This window comes from Eubalaena glacialis, chromosome 14 (assembly GCF_028564815.1).
Source record: "Eubalaena glacialis isolate mEubGla1 chromosome 14, mEubGla1.1.hap2.+ XY, whole genome shotgun sequence".
In the NCBI taxonomy this organism is placed as follows: Eukaryota; Metazoa; Chordata; class Mammalia; order Artiodactyla; family Balaenidae; genus Eubalaena; species Eubalaena glacialis.
In genome coordinates this window covers 52,761,839-52,780,008 of record NC_083729.1, presented here as the reverse complement: position 1 = coordinate 52,780,008, position 18,170 = coordinate 52,761,839, and the positions used below count along the sequence as shown (strand labels likewise).

At 36.0% G+C, this 18,170-nt stretch overlaps 1 protein-coding gene across 3 annotated transcripts in view; it reads left to right on the top strand.

Annotated features, from left to right (window-relative positions):
* Window positions 1-18,170, top strand: part of USP34 (ubiquitin specific peptidase 34) — a 240,766-nt gene that overhangs the window by 118,227 nt on the left and 104,369 nt on the right. For all 3 annotated transcript variants that reach the window (XM_061168549.1, XM_061168548.1, XM_061168547.1), the window contains exons 19-21: window positions 8,816-8,905; window positions 11,147-11,242; window positions 16,655-16,737. In XM_061168549.1, coding sequence (XP_061024532.1) covers window positions 8,816-8,905; window positions 11,147-11,242; window positions 16,655-16,737 — 269 coding nt within the window. The remainder of the gene's footprint in view (window positions 1-8,815; window positions 8,906-11,146; window positions 11,243-16,654; window positions 16,738-18,170) is intronic.

Sequence of the window (18,170 nt, the reverse complement as noted above, 5' to 3'; positions counted from 1 at the left end):
GGTTAGTTGTGTTTTTTCCCTAGTTTGAATTCTGCTATATATTTATATACTTCTTATTGGGGCTCAAATAATTACCACAAGTTTCTTGATTTTCAGTTCTGTTCTGTTGATACAGTCTCCAGTTTCCCTTATACTGCTCTGATAATATTGTTCCATTCTCTGATGTAGTGAATTCAGTTATTAATTGAATATATATATTTTTTTAATTTATTTTTTTGTTTATGATTTTTGGCTGTGTTGGGTCTTTGTTGCTGCGCGTGGGCTTTCTCTAGTTGCGGCGAGCGGGGGCTGCTCTTTGTTGTGGTGTGTGGGCTTCTCATTGTGGTGGCTTCTCTTGTTGCAGAGCATGGGCTCTATAGTGCATGGTCTTCAGTAGATGCGGCGCGTGGGCTCAGTAGTTATGGCTCGTGAGCTCTACAGCGAAAGCTCAGTAGTTGTGGCGCACAGGCTTAGTTGCTCCGTGGCATGTGGGATCTTCCCGGACCAGGGCTCCAACCCGTGTCTCCTGCATTGGCAGGCGGATTCTTAACCACTGTGCCACCAGGGAAGCCCCTAATTGAATATATTATATTAATATTTTCAGCTTACCTCTGCCCAGGCTCAATATAAATGTCTAATTTTATTGAATATTTAACTGCTTCAAAAATTTCTTTTACCTAATTGAATTAGAAAAAGTAAGTGCAATATTTAGTTTTCTTCTTTTGATCTTTAAAGGGCTATATTTGGAACAATCACAATAGAAAAATTGCTTATTCATGCAGGTATAAGAAACCACTAATAGACCCCTGTTAGTGGATCAGTTGCCTCATTTGGCATATATTCTTTGAAAGGAATGCTTTTAATGGGTGGATGATATTTCATCATTTACATAGGTATTATAGAAATTAGTTTTAAAATGTTTTGTCTTTTAAATATTTTTTAAAATATTTATTTATTATTTATTTATTGTGGCTGCTCTGGGTCTTAGTTGCTATGTGCGGGATCTTCATTGCAGCACGTGAGATCTTTGTTGCGGCATGCGGACTCTTAGTTGCGGCATGCGAACTTAGTTGAGGCATGCATGCAGGATCTAGTTCCCCAACCAGGGATTGAACCTGGGCCCCCTACATTGGGAACGCAGAGTCTTACCCACTGGACCACCAGGGAAGTCCTTAAAATGTTAATTGTCTTTTAAAAGTCTTTGTGAAGCTAATGAACACTTTTTTAAGTTGTATCAATTTTTATTCCCCAAAAGTGCATCTGCATATCCTGTGGCCCAGCAGTTGCACTGCTAAGTATGTGCCTTTTAATAATACATCCAGGTCACCAAAAGACACATTCAAGAATGTTCATAAAAGCATTATTCGAAATAACTATTCTTTGTACTGCTATCCAAATGACAAAAAACGAATAGGAAGGAAAATTAAACTGTGGACTGTTTGTTGAATGAAATAGTATATATATAGTAGTAACAATGAAAGAACTACAACTGCATGGAATAGTGTGGTTGAATCTCACAGATACAATGTTGAGTGAAAGAAGCCAGATGTAAAAAAGTATATCTCTATTACTCTGTTTATATAGAGTTTAAAAACAGGAAAACTGGGACTTCCCTGGTGGCGCACTGGTTAAGAATCCGCCTGCCAATGCAGGGGACCCGGGTTCGAGCCCTGGTCCGGGAGGATCCCACATGCTGCAGAGCAACTAAGCCCGTGCGCCACAACTGCTGAGCCTGCGCTGTAGAGCCCATGAGCCACAGCTACTGACCCCGCGTGCCACAACTACTGAAGCCCGCACACCTAGAGCCTGTGCTCCGCTACAAGAGAAGCCACCGCAATGAGAAGCTCGTGCACTGCAATGAAGAGTAGCCCCTGCTCGCCGCAACTAGAGAAAGCCTGCATGCAGCAACGAAGATGCAATGCAGCCATAAATGAATAAATTAAAAAAGAAAATCAGGAAAACTGTTGTATTTAATAGGATAATGGTTACTCTTGGGTTGTTAGTGACTGGAAAGGGGGCATATCCCAAGGCTTCTGGGATGCTGGTAATGATTTCTGTCTTGATGTTGGTGCATGTTACACAGGTATGTTCACCTCCTAATATTTTGAACTGTCACTTAGGTTTATACATGTTTTTTCATGTATGTTACTTCAATAAAAAGGAAAAAAGCTATGTGAAAGATGAAATATCATGTAGCCTTTAAGAGTCAAATGTTTTCAAAGATTATATAATGATATGGGCATATACTCATAGGCCCATTTGTTAAAAAGATTGCAAGCAATATGTGAGACTGTAGAATGGTTATTTCTGGGAGGAATCAGTTAATTTTTTCTTCTTTATGGTTTTCTATTTTCTAATTTTTCCATAATGAGCATATATTTTTCTAAGTAGTGTAGCTTAAAAGAGACAAAAGGAAAATTCTGTGTATAAAATGGAGAATCGTCAATTTGGATTTTTATTAAGCTTTAATTTGTTCACTCCCAAATCACTTGAAGTTGAAGCATTTTTCATTTGTTGGAGGCAATCCTATACCTAATCATAGTTACTTAATGGTTTATTGATATATAGTAAACGTAACTATTACATTGATGTTAATTTTGGCCTCAAAATTTACTCAGACGGTTGCTGTATGTATTACGCTAGGCCTATTATTTATTTATTTTTTTTTTTTTTTTAATTTTATTTTTTGCTGCGTTGGGTCTTCGTTGGTACACGCGGGCTTTCTCTAGTTGTGGCGAGCGGGGGCTACTCTTCGTTGTGGTGTGCAGGCTTCTCATCACGGTGGCTTCTCTTGTTGCGGAGCACGGGCTCTAGGCTCACGGGCTTCTGTAGTTGTGGCTCGCAGGCTCTAGAGCGCAGGCTCAGTAGTTGTGGCACACGGGCTTAGTTGCTCCGTGGCATGTGGATCTTCCCGGACCAGGGCTCGAACCCATGTCCCCTGCATTGGCAGGCGGATTCTTAACCACTGCGCCACCAGGAAAGCCCTAGGGCCTATTATTAATTGGTCATATATGCCAGTACTTAGAGCATAGTGGCATTTTTTAGCCTGTGTCATATGCAACACATCCAGTGTATACCGGCTGAACTTACTGAAGTTATCATGCAAACTGAAAAATAATTAATTTTTTTAAACATTATTCGTTTCGATTTCCTGATAAACTAGTGTTTTGTTTTTTTTAACATCTTTATTGGAGTATAATTGCTTTACAATGTTGTGTTTGTTTCTGCTGTATAACAAAGTGAATCAGCTATATTTATACTTTTATCCCCATATCCCTTCCCTCTTGCACCTCCCTTCCACTCTCCCTATCCCACCCCTCTAGGTGGTCACAAAGCACCGAGCTGATCTCCCTGTGCTATGCAGCTGCTTCCCACTAGCTATCTACTTTACATTTAAACCAGTGGTTTTTAATGGGGGTGATTTTTTTCTCCCTAGGCAGTATCAGTGTTGAGATATTTTTGGTTGTCACATTAATAAGTGGAATTGGAGATGTTACTTGGGGCTAGGGATGCTACTAAACATCCCTCAATGCAGAGGACAGCTTTTCACAACAGAATTGTGTGAAGTGTCAGTATTGATATCAGAGTTTGAGAAATCCTATTCTGAACACAAGAATCCTTTCTCCAAGGATTCCTCTCCCCCTGAGTTTGCCATCGCAGTAGGAAAGGAATGTTGCACAAGGGTGTTAATATTAATAGGAAAGCTCTTCCTTATGTTGAAACAAATGGGCCACTGAAATCTTAACTCATTTACCATTTTCCTGACATTTGACCGAAAAAACCCCACAGATGTCTGCTTCTTGATGATGTCAATTTTTTATGTAGTTTACACAGGTTTTATGTTTCTTTTTATTTTCTCTATGTTGACTTTTAAATTTTCCTTCTAGTTCCTCACTTGCCATGGTTTATAGACCTGTCACCAATTTTTGTTTTTGCTGTTCTATGGTCTTATTACAGTTTATTTCACAAAATGAACTTAGCTTTCTTTTGAACAGTAATATGGGCTCATTACTTCTTGGGAAGCATAGAGATCTGAAAAAGGAAAAGTCTCCCATAAATCACCCATAATTCTGCCATTTATACGGAACCCACTGTTAACACTTTAAAACACTTTTTAAAGTTTTTAAAGTGTTTACACTTTAAAACACTTTAAACATGCAGCATGTGCCTTATGCACATTTAGCCTTAGGCAGATTGTTTTATAAGGCATATAACATTTCAGCGGTGCAGGAGGTTTAAAGTTACACACGGAAACACATAGTAGACTGGTTTGCAGAATGTTATCATAAAGTGAGAGCATGAGGTAGACAGTAGCTCCCACAATGAAAAATCCATTACTTTTCAGCTTGGTATTTGTTACCTTGGGTGAATGAGATAAGACTGCTCTCTAGTGAGTAGGGTGGAAGTAGGAGTTGGGTTGCAATCAGCCCCTTTGGTGGTCTGTGTTTACTAGAAGGCAGGTTCACATGCAGGTTCACATCCTGGGCTAGGTACCTCCTGAAATTCTGTGGCTTCTTGAGAATTGATTTGAGACTCTGGGAACCTATCCAGTATGCTATTTTTTTGCCATTCTTTATGCAGTAGGTAGTTTAACCCACGTGTGAAACTTTTTGCCTTTGAATACAAAAGTAAAAATGCTCACATGTCAGGGATTCTGTTTACATAAATAAAGGTTCATATAATTAAGAAATGCATGGTACTATGTACTTTTTTTTGGTTTTGTTTTCTCTCTGTAAAGACTATATTATATACAGCATTTCTTGTCAACTCTTGGTATATACTATAGTTTAAAATGACTGAGGGACTTCCCTGGTGGTCCAGTGGCTAAGACTCCATGCTCCCAATGCAGGGGGCCTGGGTTCGATCCCTGGTCAGGGAACTAGATCCCACATGCCACAACTAAGAGTTTGCCTGCCGCAGCTAAGAGATCCAGCATGCTGCAACTAAAAAGATCCCGCACGCAGCAACAAAGATCCTGTGTGCCACAACTAAAACCCGATGCAGCCGAATAAGTAAATATTTTTAAATAAATAAATAAATAAATTGACAGTAGCATTTTGTAGAACACACCAGTCTTCTTCAAATATGGAGTCTAGGATTAGGAAAAAATCGTCCAAATGTAACTTTAACTGTGAAGACCACTAGCAAATGTGTTCATTCTACTAAAGCAATATAAAGTTGCATTGGTAATTCTTAGAGTCACACCACACTGTTGTCTAGTAATAAGCTTCAACAAAGGTTGCAACAAAACCTTTGTATCAAGCAAAGAACCAGGGCAGTCTAAGGTAGTAATAGCATTTTTCTTGAGTCTAAAATTAGTGCAGTGATCCCTTTGTACCTGTGGAGGATTGGTTCCAGGATCCCCCTGCAGATACCAAAATCTTCAGGTGCTCAAGTCCTTTATATAAAATAGGGTAGGACAGTTAGCTCTGTATCCACAGATGAGGAACCTGCATATGGGCTGACTGTATCTTGTTACTCTGGACCATTGAACCTTTTCATCTTAAACATATTGTTGCCTAGGGTTGTGTGGTTTGGTATTTGAAATTTTCACTCTTGGAAGAATTTGTGAATGTAAGTTTGAATATAACAGTAATTTTGATGTTTTTCATAAGCATATCAGCAGTCAAAACTATTTGGGCAAAAAAGTTGATAAGTCAAGGTGTAATATCTCATAGTGGTTATAGGAGAAGTGCTATGACATTATTTTATTTCTTTTATTTTAAAAAAATTAAATTTTTTATTGGGTGTAGTTGATTTACAGTGTTGTATTTCTGCTGTACAGCATGATATAATTTTACTTGGAATAAGTTGGTATATGTGATCTTGTGAAGTTTCCTTTAATATTGGAATATAAATTATTATTGTCAACAAACAAATACATGATCTTACCCCATTTGTAAATATTTTACTAATTTTCATTCTATAATCAGTACTTTATATCATTTTCCTTTCAAATTTATCAGTTTAAATAAAGTGTTCCAGAGTTTTGGGATCACTTTGATTCTGGATTTGGTCATTCCTTATATTCTTAAATTTATGGCACTTAAAATATGTCTCTTCTCTGTTCTTTGAAATCTTTTTTTGAGGAGAAAAATTTGGAGTTTTCCTGAATCTTCGGAAAAACTTGTAAAAACTGTTTTAGTCACGTAAGATGTAATTATTAATAATTCAGTGTTTTTATTATGAATTGTGGAGAAAAGCATTCCCCTTAGGTAGGAGTAGAGGTAAGACGAGTCCCATTTCTACAATCCTGTTTTGGGTTCTTTTACATGAACCACATCATTATTCACTCAACTCAACCAATACCCGCTCAATGCCTGGTATCCTATTCTCTAATGTCAAGCATCATGTGCTTGCTTCTACATTACATTTTATAAAATGAAAACATGTTTATTGTAGAAAATTTGGAAAGTAAATTTAAAGTCTAGACTCTTAACACCATTGACTGCAAAAGAGGTAATATAATAAGATTTTCGGAAAATATACAACTGCTGCACACTATAAGACTTGCTTTAGTGACATATGGTATCTCTAGTCTTTGTTTCTTTGTATTTTAAAAGTATTGTTGAAATTACACTAGGCAAACAATTTTGGAATTTGCTTTTGTGATTTTAGGTGAAATTTTTCTGTGTCCTTTTTTCTTTGTGATATCTCATTGATTTTATGCTTTTAAAGTCAGATTAATATACATATATTCATTCTAGTTTTTTATGTCTTAATTTTTAGGAAAAACCCTGCTAATGTTTCTGAAACTTTGACAAAGGATTTTAGATAAATAATCTAAAATTGAAATTGATTTCCCCGATCTATCTTGGTCTATCTTCCCAAGCACCACTTCTGTGCAACTTGTTGAAAAATATTAAATATTTTAATGTTTAAAAGTATACTAAAAATTTAAATGTTTTTGAATATTTAAAGAATATTTACTTTGTAGTTACTGGATATCAGGCATTTACTGTCTTCGTTGCTTCACTATATACTTATTATTATCATTGGCCACACTGCGCAGCATGTGGAACTTCTCCCACCAGCATCAAACCTGTGCCCCCTGAAGTGGAAGCACGGAGTGTTAACCACTGGACCACGGGGGAAGTCCACTATATACTCTTTAATCTATACGAATGTCGTTTTGATCCTCTGACATTCTTCTAACATGCTGTTTCTTTTGTCTTCCAGTAGTATTTTTTCTGTCCTTTTCCTTCATAACTGTAATATAGCATTTTACACTGTTGGTCTTCCTCCTTCCTTGAAAATCTTGCCTTTAAGTTCTTTGCTGGTTTGTTATTTAAGGAACTATATACTCAGCATGCACCATATGCAGGGATTTTTAATGAATAAGACAGTCTTTGCTCACATCGAGCACATTCTAGTGGTAGACATATTAAATAAAGGAATATTCATTAGGTGATGATGAATGAATGAAAATTGGGAAGGAGTCAAGAATAATAGAGGTTCGTGGAGCAATGGAAGGGTGTTATTTAATATAGAGTTGTCAGGGTCATCCTTTCTGTTGACAGTTGAGGAGACCTTAATAAAGTGAGGGAAGGAGTCCTTCAGGTAGCTGTTTAGGTAAAGCGCATTCCAAGCAGAGGCAATAGCAAAGGCCCTGAGGCGGGAATGTGCTCATGTGTTTTGAAGGAATAGCAAAAAGGAAGATGGGAAGGAAGATAGGTTAGACTGATAGAAGGAATGGGGACAGATAAGACAAGGCTTTGTAGTCAAATTTAAGCACTTTGGATTTCATTCAGAAACATAAAGTTCTGTAGTTTCTCCTACTCAGCATTCGCCACTGTTTTCCTCCCACTCAGAAGTGTAGCCCTGTATTCTAATATCCCTGGTACTCTTAAAAAGATTAGGCATTTTTGAGGACTTATTTGTACTCCATACTTGTGGGTAGGGTGCCAACTTTTTCTCTTTTTAAAAATTCTTTCATGAAGCAATACTGGCTCCTAAGCTTAAAAGTAAAAGAAATTCAGTAACTTTATTAGAGTGTGTCCTGCTTCTTTCAAGGCTCGTGCAGGCAACCTTCTTGCCTACTAGGACTTCTGGGATTTGCATGTCAATATGTTCCCTGTACCCCCTTTTCTTCCAGAAGATAGACATGCTCACATCTTCTTGAGGTTTTAGAATGATTTCCTATTGCCTTTTGGCCCTTTTATACTTGAGGTATGTGGTGTGCTTCTATTATTAGCATGGCTCATAATGCAGTGATTCTCAATTTAGGTGGAGATTATATTAAGTGAGAATTAGGGAGAAAGTGATAATTTATATAGTTTGAAAAATGTTCTCTATATTTATTGTTTGTAGTCCACAAACCAGCAGTTTGAGTATCACTTGTGAGCTTGTTAGAAATGCAATCCTGAACCTACCTAAGACCTACTGAATCAGAATTTGCATTTTAACAAAATCCCCCCAGCTGGATCAAGTGCACACTAAACTTTGAGAAGCCCTGCTCTAGATAATTTACCTAAGCTGCTGCTTCCTGTTTTCCTTGATTAAATCCTCAGAAGCACCTATGACTTGTTAAAGAATACTTTCAATAAAAAAATTTATATTTAAATGCTCTTCACTTGCCTTTATACTCAGATATTTATATAGCGTATTTTACTTTAAAAGTCTTGGATTGGATTTTTAAAACTTGGATTTCTTGCCCCAGTGTATAATAAATTGATACTTTAGGAAAAAATTTTGTGTTTGCATAGAAATGTATGTGAAGTTCATTAACTCTTTTTGCATTTAAGATTTTAAATAGCTGAATTTCTGTTAAGATCTAGAATTGTTGATACTATTTTAAATTATTTTATTCTATAAATACCTGTTTTTGCTGTTTCAGATCAGTAGTAATTTCACTTCGTCTTCTTCCAAAACTGTTTGGTACTTTTCAGCAGTTTGGGAGCAGTTATGATACACATTGGATTACAATGTAAGTAAATAAAAGAAACAGAAGTATTCATTTTAAAGATTTTTTCCCAGTCATAATTATCAAACAAGGTTTTGAGTAACTTACTAGCTTTTATTCTGCACCAGGAAAATTTGAATTTTGTGTAGTTCAAATGTTTGCTTAGATTTCTGAGTGCTGTCTCTGCCACTTAGCCCCATGGAGATTATGTATATCCCTGTCACCAGGAAGTCTGACCTTTGTACTCATTGTAGTTTGAGAAAAATATTGTAGCAATTAATGCTTTAATTTTAGGGTAAAGATTTTTAGTGTATCTGACCATGGCAAAGGACTCCTGAAGAAGATCCACACATTAAACACTCTAGGATGCCTTTAATTTTTCCCATTACTAGGAGTTGGTTCTAGACATTATATCACGTTAGGGATAATTTTGACACCACCCTATTACTCCTTTACATATATAGAGAACTTATGATTAATGTTAAAGAATTCTTTCAAGGATAGTACTTTGATGTGATATTGATTTAATGTTTGAGAATATTCTAGAGAAAGTTGGCTATCACAGGCACTTCATTAACCTCTAAGAATGTATTATTTGCTTTATTCAAAATAGACTTTTGGGAGAAATTTCAGAGACTTTAAATTTTAGGAAAAATTAGACCTGTTGAAGGATTTATTTGTGAGGTCAAGTAGGATGGAGTTTTATCTAATTGCTTCTCAAATCTAAGATTAGTTGGTAGGAATACTTGCTTTCAAAATGAATATGATTTTAAAAATTCTTAGAAGTCTGTACTATAGTTCTAAATAAGATGAAGTTAGTTCTTCTGAGTTATAGCCCTTGCTGGTTTTTTTTCTTTTAATAGGGGATCTGTTTAACCTGAACCTCTACTACTGTTTTTTAAAAATCATCTTAGAAAGTCTCTTTCTTTGGTTAATATTTCAATGTGACCCTAGTGACAATTCTGTTTGTGAGTGCAAGGAAGTTCTTTGAGATACTAAACAGAGGAGTAGGGGAAAGCATTTAGCATCCTTTAAGTACAAGAGTACCATGAGTTTTATTTCATTGACTCTCTTCCCATGGTTTTTAAATGGCTGAATTGCAAAATTCAAAAGTATTAAAGTGATTCACTTGTAGCTTCCCTGGGCAAGTTGGTATTGTAGTCATGTGAGGAGGTTTGAATTAAGGAGTAACAAAAGATAACATTCTTATAGAAGTGCGAAGCTGTGAATATTCAGTTACTTATCAAGTATACCTGAACTTAAGTATATTGAGTTGAAACCCTTTTAGCTTGTTCCTTAAGTTAAATATAAATAAGCTGAGTTAATTCCAACATGAGACTGGTATCCTAAATCTTATCAAGTGGATCACTTAAAAGAACTGAGCTCTTATGATTAGTTGGCATCAATAACAACAAAAACCTCCACTTGGTGTGAACCTATTATGTGCAGTAACACTCAGCATTTGGTACATACTGTCTCTTAAACTCTTACGGCCCATATTTTAAAATTGGAAATTATCTCTGATCATCTTAGTAAATCTTCAGGTAACCAGCAAACAGACTGGCAAGTGATTGGCAATGCAAGAGTAACTTATTTGGAAAAGAAGGCTATAGCAAAAACATGATGTAAATTACATTTGAAGTTTTGGAATTTCAGTACTTCTACATGTTAGTAGTTATATTGCTAATAAGTATTGTGTGAGATAGATTATGTTAGTTATGGACCCTGCCATCTCTAATTGTATTTATCACTATTTCTTTTTTTCTTCTATTGTTTCTAGTTTATTTTAATACCTGAATATTTCTTTGATTAAGTTATTTTAAAAAATAAGCAATTATTGACAGTAAAAAAAAACAAACTGATTGATTCATTTAGTTTATATTATATGTGTTCTATATGCCAGGCACTCTGCTAAATAATGACCAAGGCACACAGTCCATCCTTAACATGGACTGTATTGTACTGTTTTTTAATATTAACTCATATTAGTCATTTATAATTAACATTCTGCCAGACATTTTATCCCCTTCACAGAGATTGAGTATTTTGAGATTAAAACACTGTGGTGCTTTAACTTCATAAGAATTAAGGTGCACTGCTTTATATCTTTTCACAATTCAAATGTAAACAGAACTTGTAAGTTTTTGATAATTGATAGATTTTGCTTTTGAAAATTTTTTACATACAATTTTTTTTCCTGTTCTAGAATAGATTTATTCTCTTACCCTGTGCCTCTAAAACTATTTCTTCTTTCAATTGGTCCAGGTGGGCAGAAAAAGAACTGAACATGATGAAGCTTTTCTTTGATAATTTGGTGTACTATATTCAAGCTGTAAGAGAAGGAAGACAGAAACATGCACTGTAAGTATACCTTAACTACGTAAGTTACGTGTAAGTGTTGATTGTCTTTCCTGTGAAAGATAATTTTCCAGTGTTCCTACTCCTACTCCTTTTCTTTCATATAATAAATCAATGTAATGAAATTTTTAAGAGAAAGTTTCTTTTTTAAGTTGAATTATATAAGGTTATTTCTATAATTCTTAACCTTAGGAAAATGTAGGTTATATAACTTTGGGGGTTGATTAATCTTCACTATTGAGTTCTGTTCATAAGTCAGTGTTTTCAGGAATCAAAACTAAATATTTTTTTCAGAAATCACCAGTATCCTTGTATTAATGTATTAGGGCATTGATTCTAAAACTTATAAATATTTACTTCTGAACAAGTATATTTATCATAGAGTTAATTTAAAACATTTTCCTTTATTATTATAATTGAATACTAGTATTAGAAAGTTTAGGACGTGTGAAAACATTAAGAATTGTGATGTTATAGCTGGTTAATATTTCATCATTAAAATATCTGGATATATTGAAGTGAGTTTGGATAAGAATTGGTAGAAGTTGGGGTGTTAGTGGTATAGCTGTGTTTAAAGCTTCTTATAGGGAGATGCCTGCCTAGAAGGAAGCATGGAGAATTCAGAAAGTTTTTTTTGTGAGTCAGTTGGTGGAAACAGATGGTCAAGTCTAGGAAACCAGCTAAGTGTCAGTAGCAGCATGTCAGTAAATAAGAGAAATAGGCACAGTATTTATTGAGAAAATATCCGCATAGAAAACTTTCATGTAGATCAGAATTGATCAGATTGTAGAAGTGTTCAGAAAAGCCATAGACCTTTAAAGCATACTTATTCACCTCCAAAAATGAAATCACATTTTCCCCCCACAAATCAGTTCTTTCTCCAGATTACTCTACCCTTCAGTGTACCACCCTCCTCCTAGTCACCTAAAACTTGGAGACTTGGGGCCTTTTTGTATACTTTTATTTCCAAACATGAATAATGATGTTAGTGGTGATAAAAATAGCCAGTATTTGTTGATGCTTACTATGTGCCAGATACCTTTTAAGTATTATTAACTTCAAGACACACAACTTATTTGAAGTAGGAATTCTCATTTTAAAAATGAGAATGGGGCTTCCCTGGCGGCGCAGTGGTTGAGAATCTGCCTGCCAGTGCAGGGGACATGGGTTCGAGCCCTGGTCTGGGAAGATCCCACATGCCGCGGAGCAGCTAGGCCCGTGAGCCACAACTACTGAGCCTGCGCGTCTGGAGCTTGTGCTCTGCAACAAGAGAGGCCACGATAGTGAGAGGCCCGCGCACCGCGATGAAGAGTGGCCCCTGCTTGCCGCAACCAGAGAAAGCCCTCGCACAGAAACGAAGACCCAACACAGCCAAAAAAAAAAAAGAGAATGTATAAGCTATGAGGTGATAAGTAATTTGCCCAAGGTCACAGTTATAAATTTTTATAAATTTATAGATTTTGTAAGTAGTGGAGCTAGAATTTCTATAATTCATTTTATAAACACACGTTTTATTAATAGTCAAGCAGTCTGTTTTCTGTAATTCATATTCTTGAGTGCCACATTATACTGTCATTAATCTCTAGTTATCTTAATGCTAAAATATATCCCATGTTTTTTTTTCACAAGTTGGCATTCCCACAAACACTGTTCCAGTTCTTTAACCAACATTTGGATCAGTTTTCTTCCCTCAGCCTCCCCCATGCTTGTTAATTCCTTATCCTTATTAAATGAAGAAGGCATTAATGATATTGGTAGAAAGCACATGGGCTTGAGAATCATACAGACCTGCGTTTAGATTATGAATCTATTGTTTTGACCTTATTTCAGTTACTTACCGCTCTAATAAATCCCCATTATTTACCTCATGAGTTTTTTCCTGTTTGTTTTTATTTTTTAAATTAATTAATTAATTAATTTTTGGCTGCATTGGGTCTTCATTGTTGTGCGTGGGCTTTCTCTAGTTGCGGCGAGCGGGGGCTACTCTTCCTTGTGGTGTGCAGGCTTCTCATTGCGGTGGCTTCTCTCGTTGTGGAGCATGGGCTCTAGGTGCATGGGCTTCAGTAGTTTTGGCATGTGGGCTCAGTAGTTGTGGCTCATGGGCTCCAGAGTGCAGGCTCAGTAGTTGTGGCGCCGGGCTTAGTTGCTCCGGGGCATGTGGGATCTTCCCAGACCAGGGCTCGAACCCGTGTCCCCTGCATTGGCAGGCGGATTCTTAACCACTGAGCCACCAGGGAAGCCCCCCTCATGAGTTTTTTTTAAGAATTAAATGCAATAATTTAGTAAGCTGTATCTGGCACATAGTAGGTTATGTATAAATTGTAGTTACTTGGCTAAAACAAACTATGGTATAAAATAAACAAGAAACTTGCCTCCTACCCACATTTAGATTGTCTACTGCATAAAAAATAAATTCTGCTTTCTTCAGTCTAGTATTCTGGGCCCTCAAAAATCTAAACTCAACTAACCTTTCCTGTTTTATTGTTCAGTGATTTTTTTAGACATTCTATTCTTCAGGCCTGTCAAATTATTTCTGAGATGTTTCCTTAAATTTACTCTGTTTCACAGCTTGGCTTACAAAGTTACCTCTATACAAGATGCATTCTCTTTAAATCCTTTTAAAATTCTAAGTGTTCTTCAGAGTCTGTTCTCCTTTAATTATTCTTCTTCAAGCAGTGGTGAGGATTAAAGCCTTCTGATTCTGTATCTCCATACATTCTCTATAAAAGCCTTAAGATCAACAAGGAACAGGAATAAAACCACACTGACCAGCATTATTAGGAGGCAGAATTCAAATTACATGTCAACAGAGAAATAAACACTGAAGTTGCAAAAGAGCTCCCACCAGAGCCACAGCCTGTGGGCTTGAAGAGCAGGGATGGGAGCTTAAGAGAGGAGCATGGAAGACATAGATGAGTCATGCTCAAAAAGAGAAAGTCCAACATTCAGTGCCAAAAAATGTACACAGATCTGAGACTTGGTTGTTGATACCATCGACAACAGGAAAGTTGCTCACTTTGTTAGTGGAGGCAGAGAGGCAGAGCCTCACAGAAGCATTCCTTCTTTTTTTTTAATTTAAAGAAGCATTGTTTCTGTGGTGAAAAAATTGTGGTGCTCTTTGGAGATGAGTTTTATACTTTTCTAGGGTACACCAGAGTATCCTTCCAGTCCTCCAGTCTGCCTTGTTTCCTGACATTTTAGGAGAATAAAATCTTAGAACAGAGAGCTGTCCAGACTATTTTGTTATAATTCCCTTGATTATTCAGGCTAAAAACAGAGTTGTGCATTTGCTGCTCTTTGTTAAAGCATACTGATTTCATGAGTTTGTGGCACATTACTTTGCATTTGTTCAGTGGCGATTATAGTAGGCAAGTTCTAAGATTTTCACGTAGGACAAAAAGATTCTTGTGGCATTAAAGATAACATTTCATTTCATAAATGGACATGTTACATATTTCTTGAATCCATTTGCCTCTAGAGAAAATCCTGTGTTAACATTGAGACTATCAAGTGAATGATTTTTTTTAAGGTGTCAGTTTGTCACTAAAGTTTCACGCCCGTGGGGAGATTATTTTTGTCCTATATTTTCTGTAATGTTAGGAGCCATGGACAAGCCCACGAGAGTTTATCAGTATTGATAACACTTTTGATTTGCATCCCAAGAAATTTCCTGGTTGGTGATTTCAGCAACCAATGGGATCCTGACAGAGCAGGCAGAGTCCTTTGAAGTGTGGAGCCAATGGCACTACTCTGGAAGCCGAAGAAGGGAGGATAAAGGGACTGGATCCATGCCTTCTAGGGTTATAGGTCCCTTACTCTGAGATGCAAGTATAGGGGAAGGAAGTATTCAGGAAATAAAGGCACTTTGTAAAGGACAAGAAGACATCATTCCCCTTTTATGTCTGTGACCAACGTTCCCGATACTCAGGGCATATGATGTATGATAGATCTCATGTTTGAACCTGTACTCCAAGGTCTCTGCTACAAAAATCTCTGTCCTTTTAGTAAAAGGATGAAAACTATTAAGAGCAGGCCTTGAATTTTATCTGAATAGTGTTCTAGTCTGTGAGTTCCACCCCTACCCCCCACCCCCAGTTCCCAGCTACCTTGCTGTAAGTACTTTCATCTTCGTGAAGGGCACCGCAACAGTGACAAAGCAAAAGTTCATCTTTTCTTTTCCAACGTTAACATGAGACAGTAAAGAGAAGCAAAGATATATCCAGCAAACTCAACCTTTAGGAAACCTTAACTTGAAACTTCAATGATGAATCTAGTGTAATTTTTGAAACCAGCTAACTTTAGTAAGCTTTTAGAATTTTGCACTTACTTAAAGATGTTAAGAAATTGATTTAAGAGACTCTTTGACTCTCTGCAAAATGGGATATAGATCATGGCCCAGACTGGCTGCTGCCTTTTGTTGGCAAGGTAATTTGGGCAGTTCCTCCACAGCCAGCCTTTTGATTTGTAACATAGAGATAAGAACTCATGATTGATTTAGTCTCATTGGGTACTCAGGTGCTTGTGGGAACTAGAATATTGTGATACCACAGTCACAGTTCAATATGCAGTTCATGGAGTTGCTAAAGGAATCCTAAAATGCAAACCTGATCATTACTACCTTTCTTTCCCCAACACCCTTCAGTGACTTCCTTATGTGTCCAGAACAGTATCAAACTCTTCTGACATTCATGCTGGCAGTGATTTGGCCCCTGCTTACCTCTTTAGACCCATCTCCTACCCTTCTTCCACCACAGACCAACACTTGCTTCTTAAAATGCTGTTCCTTTGCAAATGCCTACTAACTGAATTCCCAGAGAACCATGTGAAATCACCTACTTAACAAGCTCTCAAAGCAACTCTTAAATTATCCGTCGAATTTTGTACACATGAATTACAATTACTTAGATTTGAAATAACATTCAAAAATGCTCATTTTGTATCCACTGTTTTCTTTATGAATTAGATTTATGGAAATGATATTTTATTAACATTTTTTGTTAAAGGAATATAGTATTATCCCTGGAGGGACAATGATAATGAAACACGCAATTTCTAGATGGAAATGTTTTTTATTAGCTATTCTAATTTATGTACATATTGCATAATTTTAAAATGACATTTCTTTTGTTCCACTGTTGAGTTCTTATCTACTTATCTAATTTGAAAGTATGTGTTCTAATAATTTGCAGATTTTTATAATATTAAATAACATAAATCTCACATGTAGCATTTGGCTTTGTGGCCATTTTTTGTGTGTATAACCAAAGATATAATTAAAATATTTAATAATTATGAATGTTATTAAATGGAATTTTACTTATTTCGTATAATTTAAGATTAGGACCATTAAATCTTTAAAAATAATTGAGAAATAGGATCTCTCAGTTAATTATTTTAATGACTTTTTAAATACAGGTACAGCCATAGTGCCGAAGTTCAAGTGCGGCTTCAGTTCTTAACTTGCGTGTTTTCAACTCTGGGATCTCCTGATCATTTCAGTAAGTTTTTAAATCAGTATTTTAATCAGTTTTTAGATCTTCCTTGGCTCTTGAAAGAGTCCAGTTAAATGTACTCACGCCTTTAGATTTCTGTGGTGATCAAATTATTCTCAGTACTGAATGTCCTGTCAGTATGTGTGGCAATGGGAACTCGCCACTGACACATTCTTGTTTCAGGCTCTGAAAGTGCCAGTTTCTTAATGAATAAATGACTCATTTCAGGAACAAAATATTTGGGATAGGAGAACATATCATGTTAGAGTGACTGTATTTTTTATTACCTTTGGTTATAGAATATTCCTTTCACTCCGGTTGGAAACAGCCACTGTCTGCATATTATTATCAGGGCTGATCTTATCCAAAATTGGTTGGCTTCATAGGTGATAGAGACTTAGAGACCCTAGTTTTATTTAGATGAATCTCAAACTCAATTTCATTAACAGTTAATCTTAAAAAAAAAAAAAAAACCCCAGAGAGATTGGTCTGGTATATTCAGAGTGTGGACCATTTCCAAATCCACATGCTTGATATTCTCACAAGAAAGGAGGAAGCTTGATTTCTTTTGGCCAGAGCTCCTTTCCTCTTGCTAGACTGACTGTGTTTTCTTTCACGCTCCACACACTTCTTTTTCTGTGTGTCCCTGTCAACAAACCTCATTTGTTAGAAGGGCATTCTTTCTTTAGCTGTGGTTAATATAATCAAACTGGTGAGTGTTTTGCTAGCCTGAGAGATGTCTTCATGACTCTTAAGCCCATATATGCTTGAGATATGCCATGCATTTATTTTACTGTTTAAGTCTATAATTTCTTCTTTAAGTCAAGCTGTTTGTAATAAATGTCACTAACATTGTGATACCAATAGATATCAAAATGAAGACACCTGTTTTTGATAGGAAACTTTTGTTTCATATTACTAGGTCATTTATTACACCCATTATGACTCATAATATACAAGAAACAAATAATATAAAATATTTTTTAAAATCTTATACATGGAGAAGTCAAGCCAAAACAAATACTGTCAGCATAAATAATTTCACATGACCATTAAGTTTCATGTTTGTTGAGTATAGATTTTTATTAGAAAATGTTAATCACTCTTTTCAGTATTTGAGTAATGAATTACTTACTTTGCTGCTCCCATTCCAGTGAACACAGTATGTATTCATACACAGTATGTATGGGCTTTCAATAGTTACTGTACATATAGAATCATACTGAAAACTTCACTTATCACGCATCATAATTGTACTTCTCTAACTGGCACAGTTCCTTTCAGGTATAATATGGTTACTCCAAAGTTATATTTGATAAGTTAATACAGGTTTTTAATATACCAATAACTGTATTCCTTTAAAAACTTAAAACAATAACGGCAGCTTATACATTGCCTATTGAATGTGAATTGGTGATATAGCCATTTATGAATATACT